Source organism: Carassius gibelio, chromosome A5, assembly GCF_023724105.1.
Source record: "Carassius gibelio isolate Cgi1373 ecotype wild population from Czech Republic chromosome A5, carGib1.2-hapl.c, whole genome shotgun sequence".
Taxonomy (NCBI): Eukaryota; Metazoa; Chordata; class Actinopteri; order Cypriniformes; family Cyprinidae; genus Carassius; species Carassius gibelio.
This window is the reverse complement of record NC_068375.1, coordinates 20,746,982-20,769,387: the sequence shown is the minus strand read 5'-3', so window position 1 is coordinate 20,769,387 and position 22,406 is coordinate 20,746,982. Positions and strand designations below refer to the sequence as shown.

At 36.7% G+C, this 22,406-nt stretch overlaps 2 protein-coding genes across 17 annotated transcripts in view; one reads left to right on the top strand and one right to left on the bottom strand.

Annotated features, from left to right (window-relative positions):
• LOC128001428 (nuclear receptor corepressor 1) overlaps positions 1–22,406 on the bottom strand; it is a 106,249-nt gene that overhangs the window by 72,347 nt on the left and 11,496 nt on the right. For 10 of the 16 annotated variants that reach the window (XM_052592360.1, XM_052592377.1, XM_052592363.1 and 7 more), the window contains exons 1-8: positions 20,474–20,810; positions 12,968–13,175; positions 8,333–8,424; positions 6,228–6,429; positions 5,939–6,118; positions 3,724–3,837; positions 2,814–2,870; positions 2,678–2,730 (exon numbers count right to left, since the gene is read on the bottom strand). In XM_052592360.1, the coding sequence (XP_052448320.1) occupies positions 2,678–2,730; positions 2,814–2,870; positions 3,724–3,837; positions 5,939–6,118; positions 6,228–6,429; positions 8,333–8,424; positions 12,968–13,075 (806 nt within the window). In that variant the 5' untranslated portion in view covers positions 13,076–13,175; positions 20,474–20,810. Of the gene's footprint in view, positions 1–2,677; positions 2,731–2,813; positions 2,871–3,723; positions 3,838–5,938; positions 6,119–6,227; positions 6,430–8,332; positions 8,425–12,967; positions 13,176–20,473; positions 20,811–22,406 lie in introns of those variants that run through there. The other 6 variants (XM_052592370.1, XM_052592368.1, XM_052592371.1 and 3 more) reach the window with 3 other exon arrangements.
• Positions 21,132–22,406, top strand: part of pigl (phosphatidylinositol glycan anchor biosynthesis, class L) — a 22,274-nt gene continuing 20,999 nt past the window's right edge. The window contains exons 1-2 of the mRNA XM_052592381.1: positions 21,132–21,513; positions 21,654–21,753. Coding sequence (XP_052448341.1) covers positions 21,180–21,513; positions 21,654–21,753 — 434 coding nt within the window. The 5' untranslated portion in view covers positions 21,132–21,179. The remainder of the gene's footprint in view (positions 21,514–21,653; positions 21,754–22,406) is intronic.

Here is a 22,406-nt window from a genome sequence, read left to right as displayed (position 1 = left end):
TATTAATTAGCCATTACTTCAATCTTTTCCAAACATCTTTTCTTGAAAAGCTGTATGAATGTGCCGAAAACGTCATCGTCATCAGCTTTTCTTCTTTACAGCACAATAACAAAAAATATTGATGCTTATTCTTCATTATCATTATTATAAAAATATGTAGATAAGTTATCAGTCTAACAGGGATTGTCATGGGGTGCGTGGTCCGGGAGCGCTGACTGATCTATCCATTTAATTTACTTTACTCTAAATATATGAACTTACCTTTTTTTAAATACTTTAAATATTGGACATAAACGAACACGTTAAATATAGTGTTAAACACAGCAGTTTTACTTTTACTACCTACAGACTTTCCATCAGTGATAACCACACACAGAAGTATCAGTCAGACACTTGCCTCTGTCTGTCTGCTGCTGTGAAATCAGGAGAGACCATTTTTGTACCTACATCATGCAAGGCTTGCATAACTACTCATTTCCTAATCAACAAGTGGATTAGTTAAGCGAGTCATTGTTTGCCTCTTGTAAATGACTCAGCACACACCATGCCACATCACCTGCCTGTTGGCTACTGTTGGTATCTGATATAGCCAAGATGATGTAGTTGAGAAATAAAAGCTTACATATATGCAACATATGCTGCTTTCTGATAAAAAAAAAAAGTCATGTCCCGTTTACTTTTCACTTATAGTTTGCATCAACCTTTAAAATAATTCTACCTTGTTTTCAAAACCCCAAGGCAACAGAGACCATCTTCAGAGTCTCCACTGTGTTTAACTTGTGTAATGCTTTGCAAAGGGCAGTTTCACCTCCAGGTTCATACTCTGTCTGTGATGCGCCTTTTTTACGAGTCCATGTTAACGGATCAGAGTGTTCACACTGCACGCGGTAAAAGACTAGAAATAAAAACGTGCAAAAATAATTCATATCTAGCACATGTGCATAGAGAGAGTTGTGAGTGCACAGGACGCAGTTTAAGTGAGAGGAGACACGTTTTAAGTGTTTGCACTCTCCGGACGATAGCAGCGTGTATCTGAGCAAGCACGTCTGGTTTTGTGACAGAGAAAAAGGAAATCTGCATGCGAACAGAGATTCGCGCTCGTGCATTATTTTGATGTGCTTTCGCGTTACAATAACGCACTCTCACTGCTATTTTTGAACTGCTTACACAGACTGTATACGCACTGCAGATGGAGTAGGCCTATGTGTGAAACTGTATAACACATCCATTTTAACACCTGAGGCACCGCTACAATTAATGAGCTCTATGAACAATGCATTGCAAAAAAACAAACAAAAAAAAACCTGGACACAGGTTTTACATTTTTTTTTTTTTTTTTGGCCGTAAGTCTATACATTTTGTTACACCTTTACTATAGTGATTATTTTGACTTATGTCTGTTCTAGAGACGTTACAACTTTTTGAAGATAAAAAATTCAAAGAAATCGCGAGTGTTTTTTTATTTATTTATTTATTTGTCCATATCGCACAGCCCTAGTTCATTTAATAAATACAGTTAACAATCTAGCTTCTGAGTACTAAGTTATTAACCCAACAATAGCGGGGTCAGTTATTTATTTATTTTTTTGCAGTGAGCCGCGCAAACATATGTGTTTGGTTGTGTGGGCCATGAGTTGAAAAAGGTTGGGAACCACTGGAATATAGATAATGTACATATAAGGAACAGCTGGAGGACCAATTTGCAACTTATTAGGTCAATTGGCAACATGATTGGGTATAAAAAGAGCCTCTCAGAGTGGCAGTGTCTCTCAGAAGTCAAGATGGGCAGAGGATCACAAATTCCCCCAGTGCTGCGGCAAAAATAGTGGAGCAATATAAGAAAGGAGATTCTCAGGGAAAAAAAGCAAAGAGTTTGAAGTTTTCATCATCTACAGTGCATAATATCATCCATAGATTTAGAGAATCTGGAACAATCTCTGTGCGTAATGGTCAAGGCCGAAAAACCATACTGGATGCCCATGATCTACGGACCCTTAGATGAAACTGCATCACATACAGGAATGCTACTGTAATGGAAATCACAACATGGGCTCAGGAATACTTCTAGAAAACATTGTTGGTGAACACAATCCACCGTGCCATTCACCGTTTCCGGCTAAAACTCTACAGGTCAAAGAAGAAGCCATATCTTAACATGATCGAGAAGCGCAGGCGTTTTCTCTGGGCCAAGGCTTATTTAAAATGGACTGTGGCAAAGTGGAAAACTGTTCTGAGGTCAGACGAATCAAAATTTGAAGTTATTTTTGGAAAACTGGGACCCCATGTCATCCGGACTAAAGAGGACAAGGACAACCAAACATATGCTCCCACCCAAACTTGTGCAGTGTGTGGCTACTACTGATAACATTATTTAATTGACATTTCTAAATAAATTGATAGTATAATTAAATTAGTAATGTAATGTAAATAGTACTGTTTTCAGAGATTAAATGACAGAAAAAGATTACTTTAACAGAAAAAAACACTTCTAATATTGGCCATTAACCAATAAAAAACAACACAAGGAAGTCAAGTGATCAACATCTAGTCAACACGGACCAACTTCTGAACTAATCCTCTAGTCTGTGCAGTTCATTTCCCACACTTCTGACATCTGTCCTATTAAAGAAACTATTAGAATTATTTACAGTCAAGTGTACACAGAGTGGACACTCACGTCTTAATGTTGTCATGGTAGATTTTAGTATCAGAGGGCTGGTTGTACAGAGGCTGTGGAGAAACAGAGGAAATAGCTGCAGATTATCTAGATGAACAAACTCACGCATCAGAAAACTATTTCAAACAATACTCACCAGCTCCACTTTAGGCCCCAACCCTTCCAGTATCTTATGGGCTTCTTCTGCCTTTTTCTGTGACACAACGGACAGAGAAAGTTGGTTAAAAGAAAAAAAAGTTAGTCTGGTTAGATAGTCTGCCTGCTGACACACAACACCAAGCGAACAAACTGCGCTCTGATTTGATGACTTTTAGCCAACAAACAATTTCTCCTCCAGGGTGAAAGGGAGTAAAAATAAACATGCCCCCCCCCCCCCCCCCCCCCCAAAAAAAAAAATCTCAATTTCCTGAGTTGCAGTGTTCTGCTTGGGAAATGCCTCCATTACACAATCCCACAATTTACACTCAATCTACAATCTGTGTTTGTAACAGTTGCAAGCATCTACCAAGTATATGTATTGTCCGTGTATGCAACTGCTTTTTGATGGAAACAGGAAGTTCAGTGATGCTCCCAGATCAGATGGGTGCTATAGATTTGCTTCATTTTCTCCATCTGTACTACTTTCTCTCTCACCCACTTTATTTACAAATCTCATCTGTTACTGTGCCCAGTTAACTTTTCTTCCAAAACAAGCAAACAAAAACTACATTTAAGTGTCCAGATTACATAACAGACACCGAGAGATACACAATTAAACATTTTAAAGTGAGCAAACAATAAAAAGGAGCTAAACTCTGCAGGACCAGTTTGGAGACATCACACTCTGTAAACAAAATGTCAAAAATAAAAATTATCCTAACCAAGTTCATTTAGTCATTGATTATCTTCTCCCAGAGGTGTTCAAAGACTCTCAGGAAAGCATCTGTTCACTGTGAATAGTCTAAGCACACTTTAACATCAATTAGACAATCTGTAAAGAGCACTAGCAGAAATCTGCTAGGTTTCTGTGTGTGAGAGAAAAACACAACGTATCAATGTGTTCATACCCGGTTCTCATCATAAATGATCTGGACGATGCTGCGATGTTTGTGTTCCACAGGGGGTGGCGTCACTGGCTTTTCTGGCTCTACAGGCTTTGCTGCCTCCTCCTCCAGTTGTTGCTAAAAGATAACAAAAATGACAATACACCATAAACCTGGAAGCCTAAAACAAGCATATAAACAAACAATACTACTACTTATAATAATAGCGAACCTTTTCTGACCATGAAATTATGAAGGTTTCATCTATTATGATTGTTTACAAGTTAACTCACAAAACTTTTTGCTTAGGAAAAATAACAGCATCTCTTTTTTAGCACACAAATTATTCTTGTCTTAAGCTGAATTGGTGTGGGATATGGCAAAGTTAAATGTCTAATGCAGAGTACACACCAAAAGATAAATCGCGTTTTAGAGATAAAGATATGTCCCGATTATCTTGATGGCTCTACAGATTATCTTATCCGATTTTCCCTTGGTGTGAGGAGTGTTAAGAGTGTCCGAACCTGATCGGGCGAACGTTGGAGCCTCCCCGATCACGAATCTTAAATATTCAACATGTTTAATATTTTCGATCAGAAATCCTGATGTGTGGGGGGAACCCCGAGGACAAACGCACGGATGCTCTAGAGATTATCACGTGAAACAGAACAATATCCAATCGGAAAGTGAGATGATGGAAGAGGGAAGCAGTCATGACAGCACAGAGTGAAATTGATGTGGACAGCAGAGATGGAGGATCAGCTTGTTGATTTGTGGCAACAGCACGAATGTTTATACAACGTGTCGTGTAAAAAAATCATTCCAAACACTCTCATTGCAATTTCTTCCTGCATATCATCGGTCATGCTTATTCTGAAGTCTCGCGAGATTTTGTGAGACTTCCTGTGTTCACAGTCGAGACACTGGTTGAAATTCTGCACGTGTGTGGTGTGTTGTCTTTGTCACATTATTGCACACCACACACTATAGAAGCAAAACGGTTAAATCTAGGATTTGTTATTCTCATGTTTGTGGTGTATCACATTTTGAAAATCTTATAAGATGTAAAAAATCTTTTGGTGTGTGCCCAGCATAAACACGAGCAATAATTATTGCCTCAGCAAGCACCACCAATCACAGGGATGAATGACTACCACAGACACAATAAAACTTTCTCACAGATATCAAAGTGATGTGCAGAGTTGTAATATTAGATTCATATACATTCTCAACAAATGTGCCCTGTGCCTTTCCTTCTGAAACTGCAGTGCATAATTAAAGTGCTCCTGAGAAAGGAAAACCTGGTAGAAGAAGAAACTTCTAGGCAGACTTAGGCTTTGATTTGCAGTCTTAATAAAGACAGCGGTATACACTGCAAGTCAGATAACAGTTTTGGGTAACACTTTAGAATAAGGTTCCATTAGTTAATGTTAGTTAATGTATTAATTAACATGAACAAACAATGAATAATACATTTATTACTGTATTTATTAATCTTCGTTAATGTTAGTTAATGAAAATACAGTTATTCATTGTTAGTTCATGGTAATTCACAGTGCATTAACTAATGTTAACAAGCACAACTTTTGATTTAAATAATGCATTAGTAAATGTTGAAATTAACATGAACTAAGACTTATAAATGCTGTAGAAGGATTGTTCTTGCTTAGTTCATGTTAACGAAAGTAGTTAACTAACATTAACTAATGGAACCTTATTCTAAAGTGTTACCCAGTTTTGTTGTTCTTTTATCACATTTTCACTATTGGGACAGAACAGAATGCAATGTACCTTCAACCTGCATGCGAGTATCTCTACAATCAGATATTGAAAAAAAAAAAAAAGATAGTAGACAGAGTGAGGAATGAATCTGTACACTTGCAAGCCTGAAAGATTGGTCATCTCCTTTAAAGAGGTAGAATAATTGGCAAAGAAATGAGTTATGACAAGTCATAACACAGGGGCAACATTTCCCACAAGGCTAACTGATAAATACTGAACAAAAGCCCTGTCTGCTGCTAGCGGTCCTGTGACATGGGACTGAACCCTGGTATGTGCCGGGAGAGAGGGAGAAGGTCCGTTTTGGTTTGGTTTTAAACAAACAAATCTTGTCATCAACGGTGATGAGCTCTTTATTTACAAAATGAACAACATCTTAGGGTTTAAAACAAGTAGTTCTTGAGCCGCAGCAGTGTTTAAGTCTCTCTCTCTCGTGCATTGGTTTAGTCCGGCTACACACCTGTTTCTTTTTCAGTTTGAAAATCTGTTGCTCGACCTTGGCAATCTCACGGTCAACGCGGTCCATGCTCTGAATCAACTCCTCCTTGGAGAGTTTGGAGGGTGATGGGTCTGCATCCACACCCACCTGTGGAACTCCTCCTGGGGATGAGGCATCCACCTTCACACTATACTGGGCTTCCTGTCCCAGAAAACAAGAGAAAAAGAAGGGAGAGGACAAGAATAAGAACAAGCCTGTTTTATGGAATGGGGAAATGTTCAAATCCCAGACACACGCACACACTTATCACCTTCTTGACATCTCCGGTGATCCTAAAGCTGTCCTGTATGGTCTGTGGATGGGGCAGGACGATGCCGGTGGGCTGAGCCCTTGGAAAGTGCGCTTCAGATACATTCTCGATGCGGAGACGCTTGGCCTCGAGAGTTTCCAGCTCCTGCTGAGCTTGGACGGCATGAAACTGTTGCTCATAACCATGTCTGCGCTCCGGCGGCCTGCAGGAGACGAAAGAGATACTTCAAATGATTATGTTTCAAAAACCTCAGCACCAAACAATAATACTGAAAACAACACAAGAGTTCAATTTTTAACTAAATTAATTTCAAATACAATTAATTGATCTAAAAACAATTATTTGAGAATTGCAACATTATGCAGGTTATATTCCAATCACAGATTGTCAACCAAGAACTGCATTTGTCTGGGATTTGGGATTAGGAGAATACCGAACAAACAAAAGTGTCAATCACAGACAGAAGAAACTCAAGAAATTAATATTGCATATAATATTTTTATTAATACTCCACTTTAAACTAACATTTTTAAACCTTTAAAATATTACATTCATGTCATTCTACCCCGTACAATGGTTATTATAAGCTATAAAAGGAAATCATACATTAATTTGTCAATGTGAATAACTGACAGACATAATGATATGATAGAATTTTATAACTCCGTTGATATCCAATCTAAAATAGTTATTGCAGGTAAAGAAGTTGAGAAGGTCAACTCATACAAGTACTTGGGTACAGTTATTGATGATAAACTAAGCTGGGTGGAAAACACAAAACTTGGATCAAAGGCACAAAACGGTTATATTTACTGAGGAAGCTGAAGTTCTTTGATGTGGATGAATCGATTTTGATAATACTTCATAGATTGAAATGGTCTTGACTTCTGCTATGATCTGTTTTATGGACTAAATGTTAAAAATAAAACTCCCAGATGCAGAAAATTGTTAATCTGGGGTCAAAAATTACAGGTTTGGCAGAGTTGGGGGGTATCTGCTTTGTGTGAGAAAAATATACTCAGGAAGTGCTTGACTATCTTAGATGATACAGCTTACATTTTGTACTTGGACGATATAGAGTGCCATAATCAAATCAAATCAATCAAATTTGCAGTCTTGATTGTAAACAATTATTTGAAACAGGAATAAAGGTGTACCTTCAATTTTAACATTATTTTAGTATATGACAAATGGTGCACTGTTAATGGCCAGGTTTTTGTTTTTGTTGTTGTTATGGTCATTCATTCATTCTAGCAGTTTTCTCAATGTCTTATAAACTTTTGTCTGTTTGTGAACTTTTGCTGTATGAACTATCCTGTGAAGGGACAAATAAAGATTTACTACAACTATATAAATGGTTACAAATATATTAAATATTATATTGCAATCATTTATTAGATTATTTAATTATTTAATGGCCAAATCACGATAATGTTGTCAGATCTACATTGTATAACCCATTTCCAAGTGGGTTTAAATCTGGATTTATTGGATTGGAAGGAAATAAAATACGTTCATATGATATTATTGGTTAATAATATCCTGCTCACACATTTAAGATATAAATTTTCATTATAGATTATCTTTAACCCCTTAACTGTCACTCACATTTTTGAACATTGACTTTGTATTGCACAATACAAACTTAAATTTTTATAATTCATGAATGAAAATATTTTGTAACATGATATTGATGTACCACTTACATGGTAAAGCAATGTCTGATTTAAAAATGTGTTTTAAAAGGATGAATTTTGAGATTTTCAGTTTTCAGTTGATATATAACTTCTGATGATTTCTAAAATGTGATAGAGAAAAAGGCAACAAATAAGTCTTTTTTTTAAAACAAAGGTCAAAATTCCAGTTATAATTTAGATTTTTTGATGGTGCACTCTTGTCATAAATTAATAGATTACTTTTCCTACATAATTTTTAACAAAAAATATTGGTAAAATATACATTTGGGAGTCTTAGACCTTTCCAACGATATATAGTTTGTCAAGATTAAATTAGATTGTAATATAGTGAAGTAAATGAGGGAATCCCACAGAATAAAATTAGGAGCATAGCATTATGTCTGAAAAGGGTGGGGACAGTTGTGTCACCTCTCGGTCCCAGGATGGAATTCAGATAGTAGTGAAGGCCTGCGGCGCTGCTGGTCTTGAAGGGGGGAACGGTAGTCAGGTACCGGAAACTCCTAAACAAACACAGACACACACATCAGATAGGAAACACTGGGCAAAACAAAAACATGAGGACCCCAAGGATTTGCTTTAATTCACCCCAATTAAAGGGGTTTTAGATGTAATTATTATGATCATTTGATAAAAATACATTTGAGATGATTTTACTTTGTTGACTGATTCCCATCCCATCACAGAGGCCACTGCACACACCTCTTTAAATGGTTTTGTGGTGCTCGTTATTGTATTTTAAAACACCACTGCAGTGTTTTCAATGGACATTATGTAATTTAATGGTTTAAAACACACTACTGCTCACATCAAACAATTTTATGGGAGTATTATGGCCAGTACTTTTGGGTGTTTTTAAAAATCTGACATTTACAAGTGCATTAGATCGTGACAGCGCGTGAATGCAGATGAGGACGAGTGAGTGCGTTTGGATGTATTTGGAGGTTATTGCTCACATCTCATTTGGCACAAATCCAAACGTTTCTATATTCACACTGTAATTGAATGTTAAACTATTCGCTTGTTAAGTCTGACGTCACGTAGCAGCGCTTCCGTGTCCAAACGCTCTATCAGTTACCACGAGAAAACAACAAAAGGTGCTAATATAAACTCAATGTTTATAGAATTCTAGCGAAAAAGTTATAATCTTAACCTTTAACTCCATACCAAAGTCCCAGATAGCCAAACAATGAAAATATAAATATAAAAAATATATATATAAATTATTTGTGTTTGGGACGCTGTGAGCACAGAGACTGTAGTGTATATCGTAAGTTTGAAAGTGTTTAGCTTAAATTATCAATATGAATAAACAGTGCTCATAAACGGCTGCTGAGGTCGTATCCTCAAGTGAAGCGAGTTGAGGCCTGGACCCGGAAAGGTGCTGTAGGGAACTTTTGTAAAAAAATATTTTTTACATATTTATTAAACCTGTCATTATGTCCTGACAGTAGAATATGAGACGGATAATCTGTGAAAAAAATCAAGATCCTCTGGCTCCTCCCAGTGGTCGTATTGCCATTTGCAGAAAGGCATGCGCTCCCGTTAAAAAACAACCAATCAGAGCTGCGGTCCGTAACTTTGTTTGTGTTCAAAATGTAGAAAAATGAACATAATAAGCGAGTACACCATGAATCCATTTTCCAAACCGTGTTTTTGGCTTGTCCTGAATCACTAGGGTACACCTATAATAAGTGTTTATATTCGGACTATTTTAGATTGCTTCAGGGACACCGCGGCGGAGTAACCCAGTACCTTTGTGATTCTTCATAGACATAAACAGAGAGAAGTAGCTCCGGCTACGATGTTCTTCCGCAAGACGCAAGCAGTTCTGTTTATTAACCGCTAGAGCGTCAAAAGTTCCCTACTGCAGCTTTAACAACTGAATTATTTATAAGGTAAACTAGGCTTGTGCTCTACACGCATTTGCATATAGACAGAAAAGGTCATTTTCTTCACACAAGCAAAAACAATCAACAACGGACAGTATAACTCAGTCTATTTAAACTGACCAGTGTAAACTTTTCTATGTTTGGCTGACTGTATTTTATTTTGATAATGAACAGACTGTGATGTAAGTTTATACTATTAGAATGGGGGGGGGGGGGGTGATAACCCTCAATTCATCGTCTTCATTAGAAAACCACAGACACCAGAATAGCAGGACAGAGACAAACCAAAGCTACAATGTGTGAGTCAGTTCTTGTTGCCGGTTTACTCTAAAACTAAAGTTCAGTTTTGATGAACCAAATTACATCCTTTGAAAACATCAAGAATTATTTAATATATTATTCCTTTGATTGCAAAGCTACATTTTCAGCATTCATTACTCCAGTCTTCAGTTTCATATTATTCTAACAAGCTGATTTGATGCTCAAAAATAAATTTAATTATATACTTTTTCTCATTATCAGTATCAAACTGTTGTACTGCTTAATATGATAATATGATCAATTTAATACATCCTTGCTGAATAAAAGCATTCGTTTTTTTTTATTGATAGATGTTTAGCAAAGACTTCAAATGAAAAAATAACAGATATTCGATAAAGAAATGTGGTAGTAGTTGTAGGGCTTAAAGTTGTAATGCTAAATCGCTCTTAGAAAAGTTACTTCACTAAATCCATCCCCTTTAATCCACCTTATTTTTAACAGAGTGAGTGCAGCCATTTATAACTTGAATGTGCAAGGCTTCTGGCTTCCAGTTATTACAGCTGTTTTATGTAGCTTGATAATGCAAACTGGTATTTGTTATATTATTTTTTTAATCTTATTATAATCATAAACACACACAATCCATGTTATTTTTAGGACTGAACAAATAAAACAAGTATTTTAGTGTTTTTAAGTTTCACGGAGCTCTGATTTAGATGTTGTCAGAGTTTCATATTATAAAACGAGGCACGGTTTTATTTGGCTAAATGATGACAATGCCAGTTAGATTACTGCAAGATCTGCTGGTATGAGATCACCTCACTGTAATACACAGACATCAGATTTCCTCTAAAAGCCACTCACATTTTGTGTGTTAGAGATGCTTCTTAACTGCTAACAACCCCAGAACAAACATGGCCATGTCCACGTCTGCGAACAGGAGATTTGTTAATAATTGAGCAATGTGAATTAAAAAGAGAAAAAGTGCAGAGAAGACAGAGAACAGCTGGAGTCTGTTTATTTCTGCTTCTCTAGCTCTAAGGAATGTACTACAGTGATAACCAAATTGATTTATAATGTTGAGGCCCAGCCATTTCTGGCCTACTTTCATCTGAGACAGAGGGGACGCTGAGGAGAAAAGCAGCATAGAGGGGCATTCACACAGAGCCATTTGTAACGTCACTGAATTTCAAAGAGAGCTGGTGATTCCAGAGACACGAGTAGCAGAAATAGCTGGCAGTGCATTTACCTTTATGACAATTAGTAGTAATATGATGCAATCATTCAAGTTGAACAGTATCTACTGAGAGATACTATTTGTTGAGTGTAAGAAAAAACAGGAAATGATAATGTTAAAAAAAAATCACTGTTCTATGGTTTACTGGTGCCATAAATCGTTCTGTCTTTCTGTCCAAAATTCTTTGGCTAAAATAACTTTTAATGGTTACTATATATATAGTGCCTGATTATAAAAATGAATGTCATCTTATTACATTCATTACTGCCTTTTAATTAGGGCTCTGCCAGTTAATGTGATAACGACTGTGGTGGAGCGCCTCTGCATGGCACAGCAAACCATTTTTACACATATAACGTTTTTTTAACTCAATTATTAGGACTCTAGTGAGTAACAAAATTTAAACAAAATAATTGATTAGCAGCCAAATCTTACATTGCAACCATGAAAACAACTGGATTCATGTCAAGAAAAATTGAGCTATACGCAGCTTTGTGTTCCTTTTTGCAGACTGGTCACTCAAATTGTCACAGAAAGCATAGTTAAATTTTTTTTTTTTTTTTCATTTGGTAAATTTAGATACTACATTTCTCATGCCTTCAACATTTTAATGCACTTTTAAAGTTTGAATCTCAGTAAAAGTGATTAAATTGTATGTATACAGTCGTGGGTTATTCAAATCCAAATTTCCAAATTTGCAATCAAATGCCAACTTAGCCTATACCTTGCTTGGGTAAATGTTAAATTATATATATACAAAAATTTAAGCATAAAAATTGTTACATTAAGTAAGATGTTATTGTCTGATAAGGCATTACAACAGCCATTCTGTTGGATCAGATCCAACTCAATGGATGAACTGCCTTTCTGTTCACATGCATCTATCGGACTGGCAGCTGCCTTGAGCTGTGGCAGGTTTATGTGGCTGCTCCCCCTGCCAAGATTTTACTCACTCTCTGTGAAATTACACCATGACAAGCCACAGTGCTTGTCGCTGTCACCAAAATCTTCTACCTCAAAGCTCCACCCACAATACTTGATTGACACTCCTCATTTGCATTTGAGCATTCGATTTATCATATTTGATGTCTGTTTGAGCATTTAATTTGCCTTTTTTGGTTTACATTGGAGCATTTGACTTATTTGCGATGTAGGTTTGAGCATTCGATTTATGATTTTAGCAGTCAATTATAGATTTAATTATGACAGGTTTATACTGGGTTGAGAAGGAAAAAATAAATAATATACAAATTATTTAGATTTTTTATATAATTCATGCTTCCCCGATTTGAGGAAATTAAATTGCATTTGAGTATTTGATTTCACATTTGAGAAGGCATTTTGAGAGTTTGATTTATTATTTGATCACTGAGCATTTTTATTTTTATTTAAATTTTGTTAGGAAAATTCTTCCACACTTCATTAAACGGAGGACATGTAACAGCTGTTTGCAGCAGTATGTTAAGACTGCTCTGTAACAGAGAATAGGTGGTTCAGGATCTGCGCTGTACACACACACAATTCAATCAAGTTCAAAGTGTGACTGACACAGGAACAGCAACGTTACAGTTATAGTTCTTCTTAAGCACCTGTCTTGTTATGTGGATTGTTGGCAGTGTAATGTGCGATGCAGGTAAGGTTGTGTGTGGTACTGACCGAAGGGTGACGTGTGGAGCTGAAGGCGTACTGCACTGAGTGAGGAGGGTAACGGCTCTGCTCGCTGCTGAAGGATCCCTGGCTGGGGGGAAAGCCTGAACTAGACATGCTGCAGCTGTCTGGTGGGATCCTGGAGGCTCAGACGGGGCCTGGAGCACTGCTACTCAATCATGGGCTCAAAGTCGGCATGATTACGCTGCCAAACCACCTGAGGAAGAGAGAGAGAGAGAAAACATCAGAACTTTTCAAGAGCCAAACATTCTGAAGTCGTCTTGGGTACAAACTCTTTCCATGACCAAGCAAGGTTTTAAAGGTCTCAAATCACATGTGCGACCAAATGGCAACCATCTCGAGTGACGAAACATGCTTTGTTTCACAGGATTGCTATGCAAATGTTCTGCTTGGATTTCCAGAAAAAAGTTCTGGCTTCCTAAAATGACATATCGCTTTTTATCAACCCCATGAGATTTTTAATGATGTCAATGTCGACACAAAGCACAAAGAAAATGACTGCACCATGTGGCATCTTGTCTTTTCAATAATGGCTCCATGCCCATGACTCTGCCTTTCTGGTGTTTTTATGATTTTTAGGCAAAAATAAAACTCACTTCACAACCTGTCAACCGTATCAACAATTCAGTACTCAATACCAATACCAAAATACTAAATACCAAAAATCAGTATGTAAATGTAAACATTTATTTGGCTAACTTAAAAGCACAGCACCTCAAGTTAGTGTACAAAATAGCCAATTGCCACATTTTGCAACCTTATATATATACTATTATATATATACTATGCAGCTACTATGAACCAACCAACTCCTCCTAACACCTCTGGTCCAAGACAAGCCCATTATTAATTTTACATAAAAACAAAATAAAGAAAAATTCTTTATGTTAATTCTGTTCTCAACACACACAAAACAAAGTACCGATAAGAATACCGTTAAAGTACCGGACCGTTAAGCAGTATCGGTAAGAGTAGTAATAGCGTTAAAACCTTAACGATACCCATCCCTATCTGAAACAGTGTCGCGCGGCCGTGGCGCAGCATAACGTTCGTTCCGAACGCTGAGTAATTAAATACACCGGTATGGCTGTATATTCAAAATTAACATCGTAACGAAAATATACACCAGTTTTCGGTATGAACCAGTTTACCATCCAGCACTAGTATGACAATAGTTTTTTACAAATGAAACTAGGAAATGTTAAAAATTTTCTCTCAGAGCAGCTCTACTGATGTTTATGTTGAAAACACCAATATCGTGTGTACTTTAGTGTGTAGTAGATAAAACTGCATCACTCAGAGACATGCAGAAACAAGCAATTATTTATAAAGTAGTTTCTTTGCACTTTAAATATTCACATACACAAATCATACCTATTTTTGATTTACCCATCCATTAGATTGTGCGTTCCGTTTTATGTGACATCCGTGTTATACTGTAAATTCCATGTTCATGACTGCTGCGGCATTCCCTCTAGCTCACGGAAATCTGCATTAATTTATAACTTTTTATAAATGTGACACCTTTATCTGCACAGAAGGATGGTGTCCGCGAACATGAGTGAAGATGTTGGATGTATTGCCTGCTTTTGCAGCCACTTTGCCACTTCTTCTGCAAATTGGATCCATCTTCAAAGACCCCGTATTCGTTTTTCATATATATATATATATATATATATATATATTATATTATATTATATATCCAAAGTATTCCCATACTGCAGACTTTTAACTTTTTTTCAGCGAAGGATGGAGATTAGATATGATCTAGGGCTGCTCGAATATGGCAAAAATCATAATCACAGTTATTCTGGTCAATATTGAAATCACAATTGTTTAACATGATTATGAGGGGGCTGTATGACCAAAAATGTATATGAATGATTTAAAGAGTGATACATATAAAATATGTATTTCCTGTAAATAAAATGATGGTAAATTCCAACAGGTGCGTGATTTCACATAGAGCAGCTGTTACTACACAGAGCCATTTTTAACTGACAAGCTGCGCAAATCCAAGCTGAGGCCATCCTTAAAAATATTTTGGTTTGCAGTAACAGTAATTTTTTTTTTTTTTTTTTAAAGGGTCGGTAGGTCGGTCTATATTTTTTTTTCCAAGTTTCAATGTAAAAAAAAAAAAAAAAGTAAATTTTTGTGATGGTGATGACGTCGATATGAATTTAAACAAATTAGCATATCGTGACGTCACTGACCGGGTCTTCAACCCGTGCCTTCGGGCGCATCATTGCAAACCTCATTTTGATGCAGGCTATATAGACCAAAAACAAATTTAAATTTTTGTCAAAAACATGTTTATTGCATGAATTTCAGGTGAGAAAAAAATAAGGTACTGTTTTACTTGCATCCACCGCTACGTATCAATGGAACCTACAAATGAGAGAACGTTTACTTTGCTTTCTTGGCTTGTCACTTGTGAAAAAAAATCCAGTTTGATTTGAGTGACGAATGTTCATTGAATCGATTGTAAAATCGATTTTGCATGTCTAAAGTTTTATACGGCAAATAACACCAAATATAGGTAAATCCACGGACAACAGGCAGGAGGAATGTAAAGATTCAATATATTGGTAGAGACCAATATTTCTGATGATTTATTGGCGTGAAATTACGTGCACAATGACAAACAGGAGTGCAACATGGCTGTCTTTACGATTAAATTTCAACAAACAAACAAACAAACAAACAAAAAATAAATAAATAAATAAATCGCACAGGCGATTTTTTTTTAGGCTGTCAAAATAAATATTTTTCCGAATATTCGTTGAATTTAAAATAAAAATCCACATTCGAATGCGCATTCAAATTTTAGGTGTGCATTAAGGAAGCTGCCTCATGAGCCCCGGTACGTGTTCCATCCATTTTGCCGCGCGCACAGCTGTCTACACAACTTTCAAAGGCGGACAAGCTCGACACGCAGCATCTGCTGTCTCACCTGTCACCTCGTGTATGCACGCGAGATACAATGATGATGTATGTGCCATTGCATTATAAGGTTATGTTAGCCTGTCCAGTTGAAGCCACTTAAAAAAAAAAAAAGGAACATCAATGTGGAGAAGATCTTGTTTACATCAAAACTGAAAAAACTGAAACTGCTGTTCACACAGAACGCATATTTTGCGCATTGGAACACCGTTGGACTCGCAGAGCCGCATGTTTAGAAAGACATGTAAAATTAATGTATTATTTATTTTAATTAACTTGAGACTTTATGTTGGGTTTTTGTTCCCCATCCCACTGCATCTCATGTTTTTCAATGAAAAAATTTATTCTGGTTTTCCGCTCTTATTTATTTAACAATGCATGCATACATTTTGCTGTTTTGTTTATAATTCTTTAAGCAACTTAATTAATAATAATTGGTTCATAAACATTATTTAAATATTATGTTTTTTTCACAGTCTTGTATTCTAATGCTTTGAATAAACATGCAATAAATATTTTGCTCGATGCGCTCGAGCCTCAGAAGAAAATCAAAAAGCTTTTCTTCAACCTAACTGAAATTATGCATTTAAAATTCGGATACAATTCAAATTTTGATCATATTTAAGTAAAAAATTCGAATTTAGTTTTTCAGCTATTTTGACAGCCCTAGGCGAATCTAACCAGAATCTGTATCTTTATGCATAAGACTGTCTGAATACCGGCAGAATTCACATTTCTGTTGTATAAAGAGAAACAGTGTGCAGAAGTATTATTTGCTGTTATGCGTGTTTGTCCGAAGCTGCAGTTGCTCTGTGACACCTGTTCAAAAAAAAACCCTGGACGCTCTCGAGAAGGTCGTTAAAATCAATTTATTATTTTCGTTTTCTAAACTTGTGTTGGTTGATTCATGCAATAGATTTTCGAACATAAAGTGACAGTCGACACGGTCACGGTTTTAGACTAGAGAGGAGAAGGGATGGGAAAAGATCTGGGCACAGTTTTTCCAGTTTTTTTTTTTAAATGTATTATGGTGCCCGAACCCGTATGACTTTAAACAGTGACTTTGGTTTACTGCAGCCACAGCCATCATTACCAAACGCGAACCGTTGACTCTGACAGTGAATGAGAGGAGACCAAGCGAACGCACAGGCCATAGTGTGACATCCGTGTAAACACAGATGACGTCAAGGTTTTTTTTTTTTTTTTTTAAAGAAGATAGCCTTCATTTGTATGTAGGCCAAGTCAATTTATATATTTACAATACTTACTTTAATATAATTCATAGTATTTTATTGCATTTGTATTAGTTGTTTGAAGAGTAAAACAAAAATTGGTCGGTCTTAACGCAAATTTACAATCGGCAAGTCGGTCGGACTAAAAGCAGAAAAAATAATAATAAATTGAGTCGGTGCTATATTGACAGGGTCGGTCGGGTGACGGCAAACAAGAATACTTTTAAGGATGGCCTGATAATGAAAGTGGATTTGACATTTCAATTTCACAAAGAATTTAGACATTTTTTTTGTCCTAGAAATAATAAAAATACACCTTTTCATTTATAATTAATCTTAAATCTCATTTGGTTAAAAAAAAAATAATAATAGTGATGAAAAACATAGTGACATGAGTATTAAGAATGTGAATGAACGCATCGTGAGTTGAGTGAATTGTTACATCCCTATTTAGTGTGTTTCGCTAAGACCTCTTTCATACCAGGCATTTGCCTTTTAGAGATCACACTTCAATACACACTCAAAACCTCTGTCCCATCTACCAACATGCGAGTCTGTTTGCATACCCAAATCTCCATGACTGGAGCTGGCCGACTGCTCCTCCGTTCACAGTGTGAGCGGATGGGATTTTCCATACACACTTCCAAATGCTTATCTGTCAGAGCAGGAGCAAGATCACATGTAATCAGGAGGAGATACAGCAGACCTATTGTTTGATTCATCCATCACTTTATACATTTTTGTCTCCCTTTCATAAACCTGCCCCTCCACCTTATTGCTTCCATTCATGGCATAATTTCAGCTTTATGTCATCACTTCCCTAAAATATACATGTCTCAGGCTGAATCAAAAGCTTTTCTAAAAGAGAATAGCACTAAACAGGCACTTAGGCAATGTCAGTGGTGGACGAAATACACAAATCAAGTACTTGAGTAAAAGTACAGATACGTATAGTAAAATATTACTCCAGTAAAAGTAAAAGTACTCCTTTTTCAATTTTACTCAAGTGAAAGTACAAAAGTACTCAATTTTTTATGTACTTAAGTAAAAAAAAAACTGAAAGACAGATATTTGCAATTTTATATAGGCTACTTAATTGAATTTTATATTAGCACATTTTTTTTAAAAATCCTACTGCTCAAAATACCTGGGATTTTTTCTAAAAATAACAACTATATGGAGTCAAGATATATTTTTGTTGTGTATATGGACTACGTTGATGAGAGTAATGTTCAATGTGAAGCTTACACTGTGATGTACCTGAGAGAAAGCAGAAATGACCATATGATTTTCACCAGTAAGAACAAAGTATTTTAAAGTTTGTTGTTTTACAGAACATCACAGTTATATACGACATGATAATAAGGCCTGAAGTTAGGAAGAATATTTTAAGGAAAATATAATTATATTTTCACAATGATTTTTTCCTTCTCAAATCTTGTCTGTGGTGTAAAAACACCCCTGGCCAAACGGGGTGCATCTCTTCCCCTCTTTGATAATTACTGTAGTTACCATGTTCTGAACATCACATCCTTACTTTTGTCCCAAGATGTAATATATATATATATATATATATATAGGTTGTTGAATAAAAATATTGTACATTATTTATAAAAATTACCTCAAGTTAGCACCAGCAAGCTTGTTAGCTATACAGTTAGCATCAGCTATTATATTAGAGTGTTTTATTTAAAAATAAAAGTCACAATTGGATCAAAACCTCTCCAAAGAGTCAACGTGGCAGCTTGCCTCAGAGTATTTTCCGGTGCTTTCTCGCTCACCAGCATTACTGTGCCATGCTTGGCCACAGACACGGCAGCACAACAGTTACACGTCCTGTGCTACACTCCACTGTCCCTCAGCCAGCACATTAGCCAATGCCTATAAAAACCAACTGCAAGGAGAAATGGGGGGGGGGGGGGGCATGGAATTCTTTACAGGCACACTATCTTTCCTGATGGCAAGCCTAATTGAGCTGCAAGCATAGCTGCAAACAAAGCTAGGTTCTTCTGCAGGGTCAAAATGGAGAGAGGCGTTTTATAATTAACAACCAGATGAACGACCAACCAGAATTGTTTTGGAATTCATCTTTAAGTTTAGAGTTCAAAACAGCATGATTCTTCACAAAACACTAAAGCCAAATCGACCCGAGTCTGTCGCCTTCAGCAGTACTGCTCAACGTCTGGACTGTAAGTGTGAATGAACTCTGACAACTTTTCTTTTCTACCCTATGCAGTCATGAGCGTGCTTGCTGTGAACTTCTGCTTTAATGGCAGTCAATGTGTATCCTAATTAACAGGTCTTGAAAATGTATTCAAGGGTTTGTGTGTGCTAATCAACATTTTAACATGCCAGAAGTTAACACTTACCAAGAACAACAGTTGGAAAGTGACTAAAACATGTTAGCCTCAATAGTATCGGAGTACCTTTCACACTCATACACAAACCAGACATGAGGGGTCTGTGGCTGGAACTAGAATGCTGAAAGGTACTTTCCCTTTGTGTGTCCTATAATGAACCCACTGTGAGAGAAAACAGATTTGGCTCTTAATGCATTGTGTATAGGGGTGCTAAATTGAAAGGGGAAGAAGGGAACATATGAATATTTAGATATGCATAAACAAATGTTTTGTCTAACAGATACTTTTTTCCAAGCATGCCATGTGTAATCAGCATGTGTAATCTTTAAGGCTGATAATAACAAGATTACTCCTCAACAGACTCTATTGCACAGAACGGTCATCAGTTGTGACACACATAACGTTATACAGGTGCACAAGTCCAAACTTTATGTTATTTCCAGGCAGCAAAACCGACACATTTCTGCAACTGGTTTCACATTCAACACTCTGTTATTCTTGTTTCAAGCATGCATTTACAGACTATTTAGTGTATTTGCATACAATAAACGGATACCACATGTAAGATAAGTCGCGGCTAATGTGTATATGTGACAGAAGGGACTTTAACAATGCTGATTTATTTGGTATAAACTCACACTAATGCCGTTAGCCAGCAAGCTACTTACTGTTACTTCATACGAGGAAAACTATTTAACCGGAAACCACAAGCACAAACTAAATTTCTCGGTTACGCAGAGATGTAAACCAACCGCATAGGACAGCATCTATATTATTTATATTATACAGTGCACAACACGACGAGAGAGAGTCTACCAAGGAAAGCGCCGCTGGCTGAACGCTTCACCTTTGCATTCAAACCCGCGTCGCCATCTTGAACACAAGCGCTGAGCTCTCACTAGTCTGCGTGTAGTTCAGCTCAAAGGGGCTTAAATCTTCACCTTCAATAAAACACTCACCTCATGTCCTTTGAGACACTCCAGTGAGCGCTGAAAGGGAGTCTGTGAAGTTCAAACGTGCTGTAGTGTAACTCGTCGGCAGTGAGACTGCGCGAGCACTCACACACTTCAAACACAGGCGAGTTTATGTGTCCTCACTGAGTCGTGGATATGAGTTCAAGTCGCTTTCCATAGGATTATACGGCAGAAATTAATATGCGTCACAAGTGTACCGGTTTCTTCTTGCTGAATGCAGGGTGGCTTGCATTTTGTGCATCTTTGGTGCACCTGAGGAGACGAAGTGAAGTAGTTTCTTTCCCTCAAGCAGACACACAGGATGAAACGGTGTGACGTTCAAACTGTCCCCACAGGCGGCCTTCACCCCACCCTAACCTGGATTACAGGAAAGATGCGTTTTATAAAAAATAATAAAACTAAAATTCAAAAAATAACAGATGCCCTTGTTAATAATTGTTTTGCATATGCTTTTTTGAAATTATTCCAAATGAGATATTTGTTAAAGATAAGTTGATCAACTCTTTCACGCAATTGTGGCTCTTTTGGGACATCAACATTATATGGGGTATAAAGGTTGGAAATAGAAATAATATTAAAGTGTCCTACAGTAACAATTTTTTTTGTGTGTGGACAATTCACTCTACAGATCTATAGGAACCACTGGTGAGGTAACGATGTTCCACACGGACTCTTTGATGGCGCGGACGAGATGTTTGTTTTCGTTGCCATCATACTTGTCTTTGTGGCTTACACTATTTCTGTTAAGTTTGTGTATTACAGATATGGTAAATTATGGCCACGCTTACGAAATAAAATATCTACCCCTTTATACACCGTTGGAAACTCAAATTTTTGTCCAACACAAGTGCGGTCCAGCGCACTCCCACGGAACCGCGAGGACGAGAAGCCGCGCGTGACCGTCAGCGAGACGCGAGCTCTGTTCGTTACTGCACATCCAGATGATGAATGCATGTTCTTTGCACCTACAGTCTTAAAACTTGTTGAATCACGCGCAGCTCTTTATTTGTTATGTTTGTCGACAGGTAGGTTTATTATTTGTTGAATAAATCATAACCATAACCTGAATCTTTGTAAACTGATTGAATAAAGACATTTGAGCTTCTGCTGAAGTATTTTGGATATAACGTCAAAGAGAAACTTAAAATGTCTCTGCAATGCTCAGGCAATTACAACAATCAAGGAGTCCAGCGCAAAAGGGAACTGCTTGACAGCTGTGCAGTTCTGGGAATCCCATCAAACCATGTTACCATCATAGATGACAAGTAAGGCCAGCACACAGGACACACAGTTTAAAACCCAAAATGTAAAAACATGTCCTCATTTACTTCACATGTTGATCCAAACCTGTTCACCAAAAGTCACCATCATTGTATGAAAAATTTATGTTGACTGGAACTGTCCCTAAAATATAGCACACTTTTTGTATACCATAGAAGAAAGAAATTCATATAAAAATAAATTCATAAAATTAAAACAACATTAGGGGGTATTTTGGGAAAAATATGGGATATGTTTTTTTTTAATCAATGCTCAAAACAGTTTTTGTTGCTTAATATTTTTGTGGAAATCATAATACACTACCATAGAATTTGGGGGAAGTATGGAATAAATAAAAAAGGAAGAAATCTACTCTACTCTATGCCTACTCTTATACTGCTAGGACACATAAAATTTATCAGAAGTGACAAAAGATTTATAATTCCAATAAATGCTGTTCTTTTGAACTTTATTCATAAAATTTCCTGTAAAAATGCATCATTGTTTCCACAAAAACATTAAACACCAGCATGTGTGCATACAAATAAATATAAGTATGTTGATGATTAACAGGTTTTCGTGCACAATGCACATGATAAAGACCTCTCTTGATGGGTAAGCCCAATAAACATTTAGGTTCAGTTCAGCCATCCCCTGA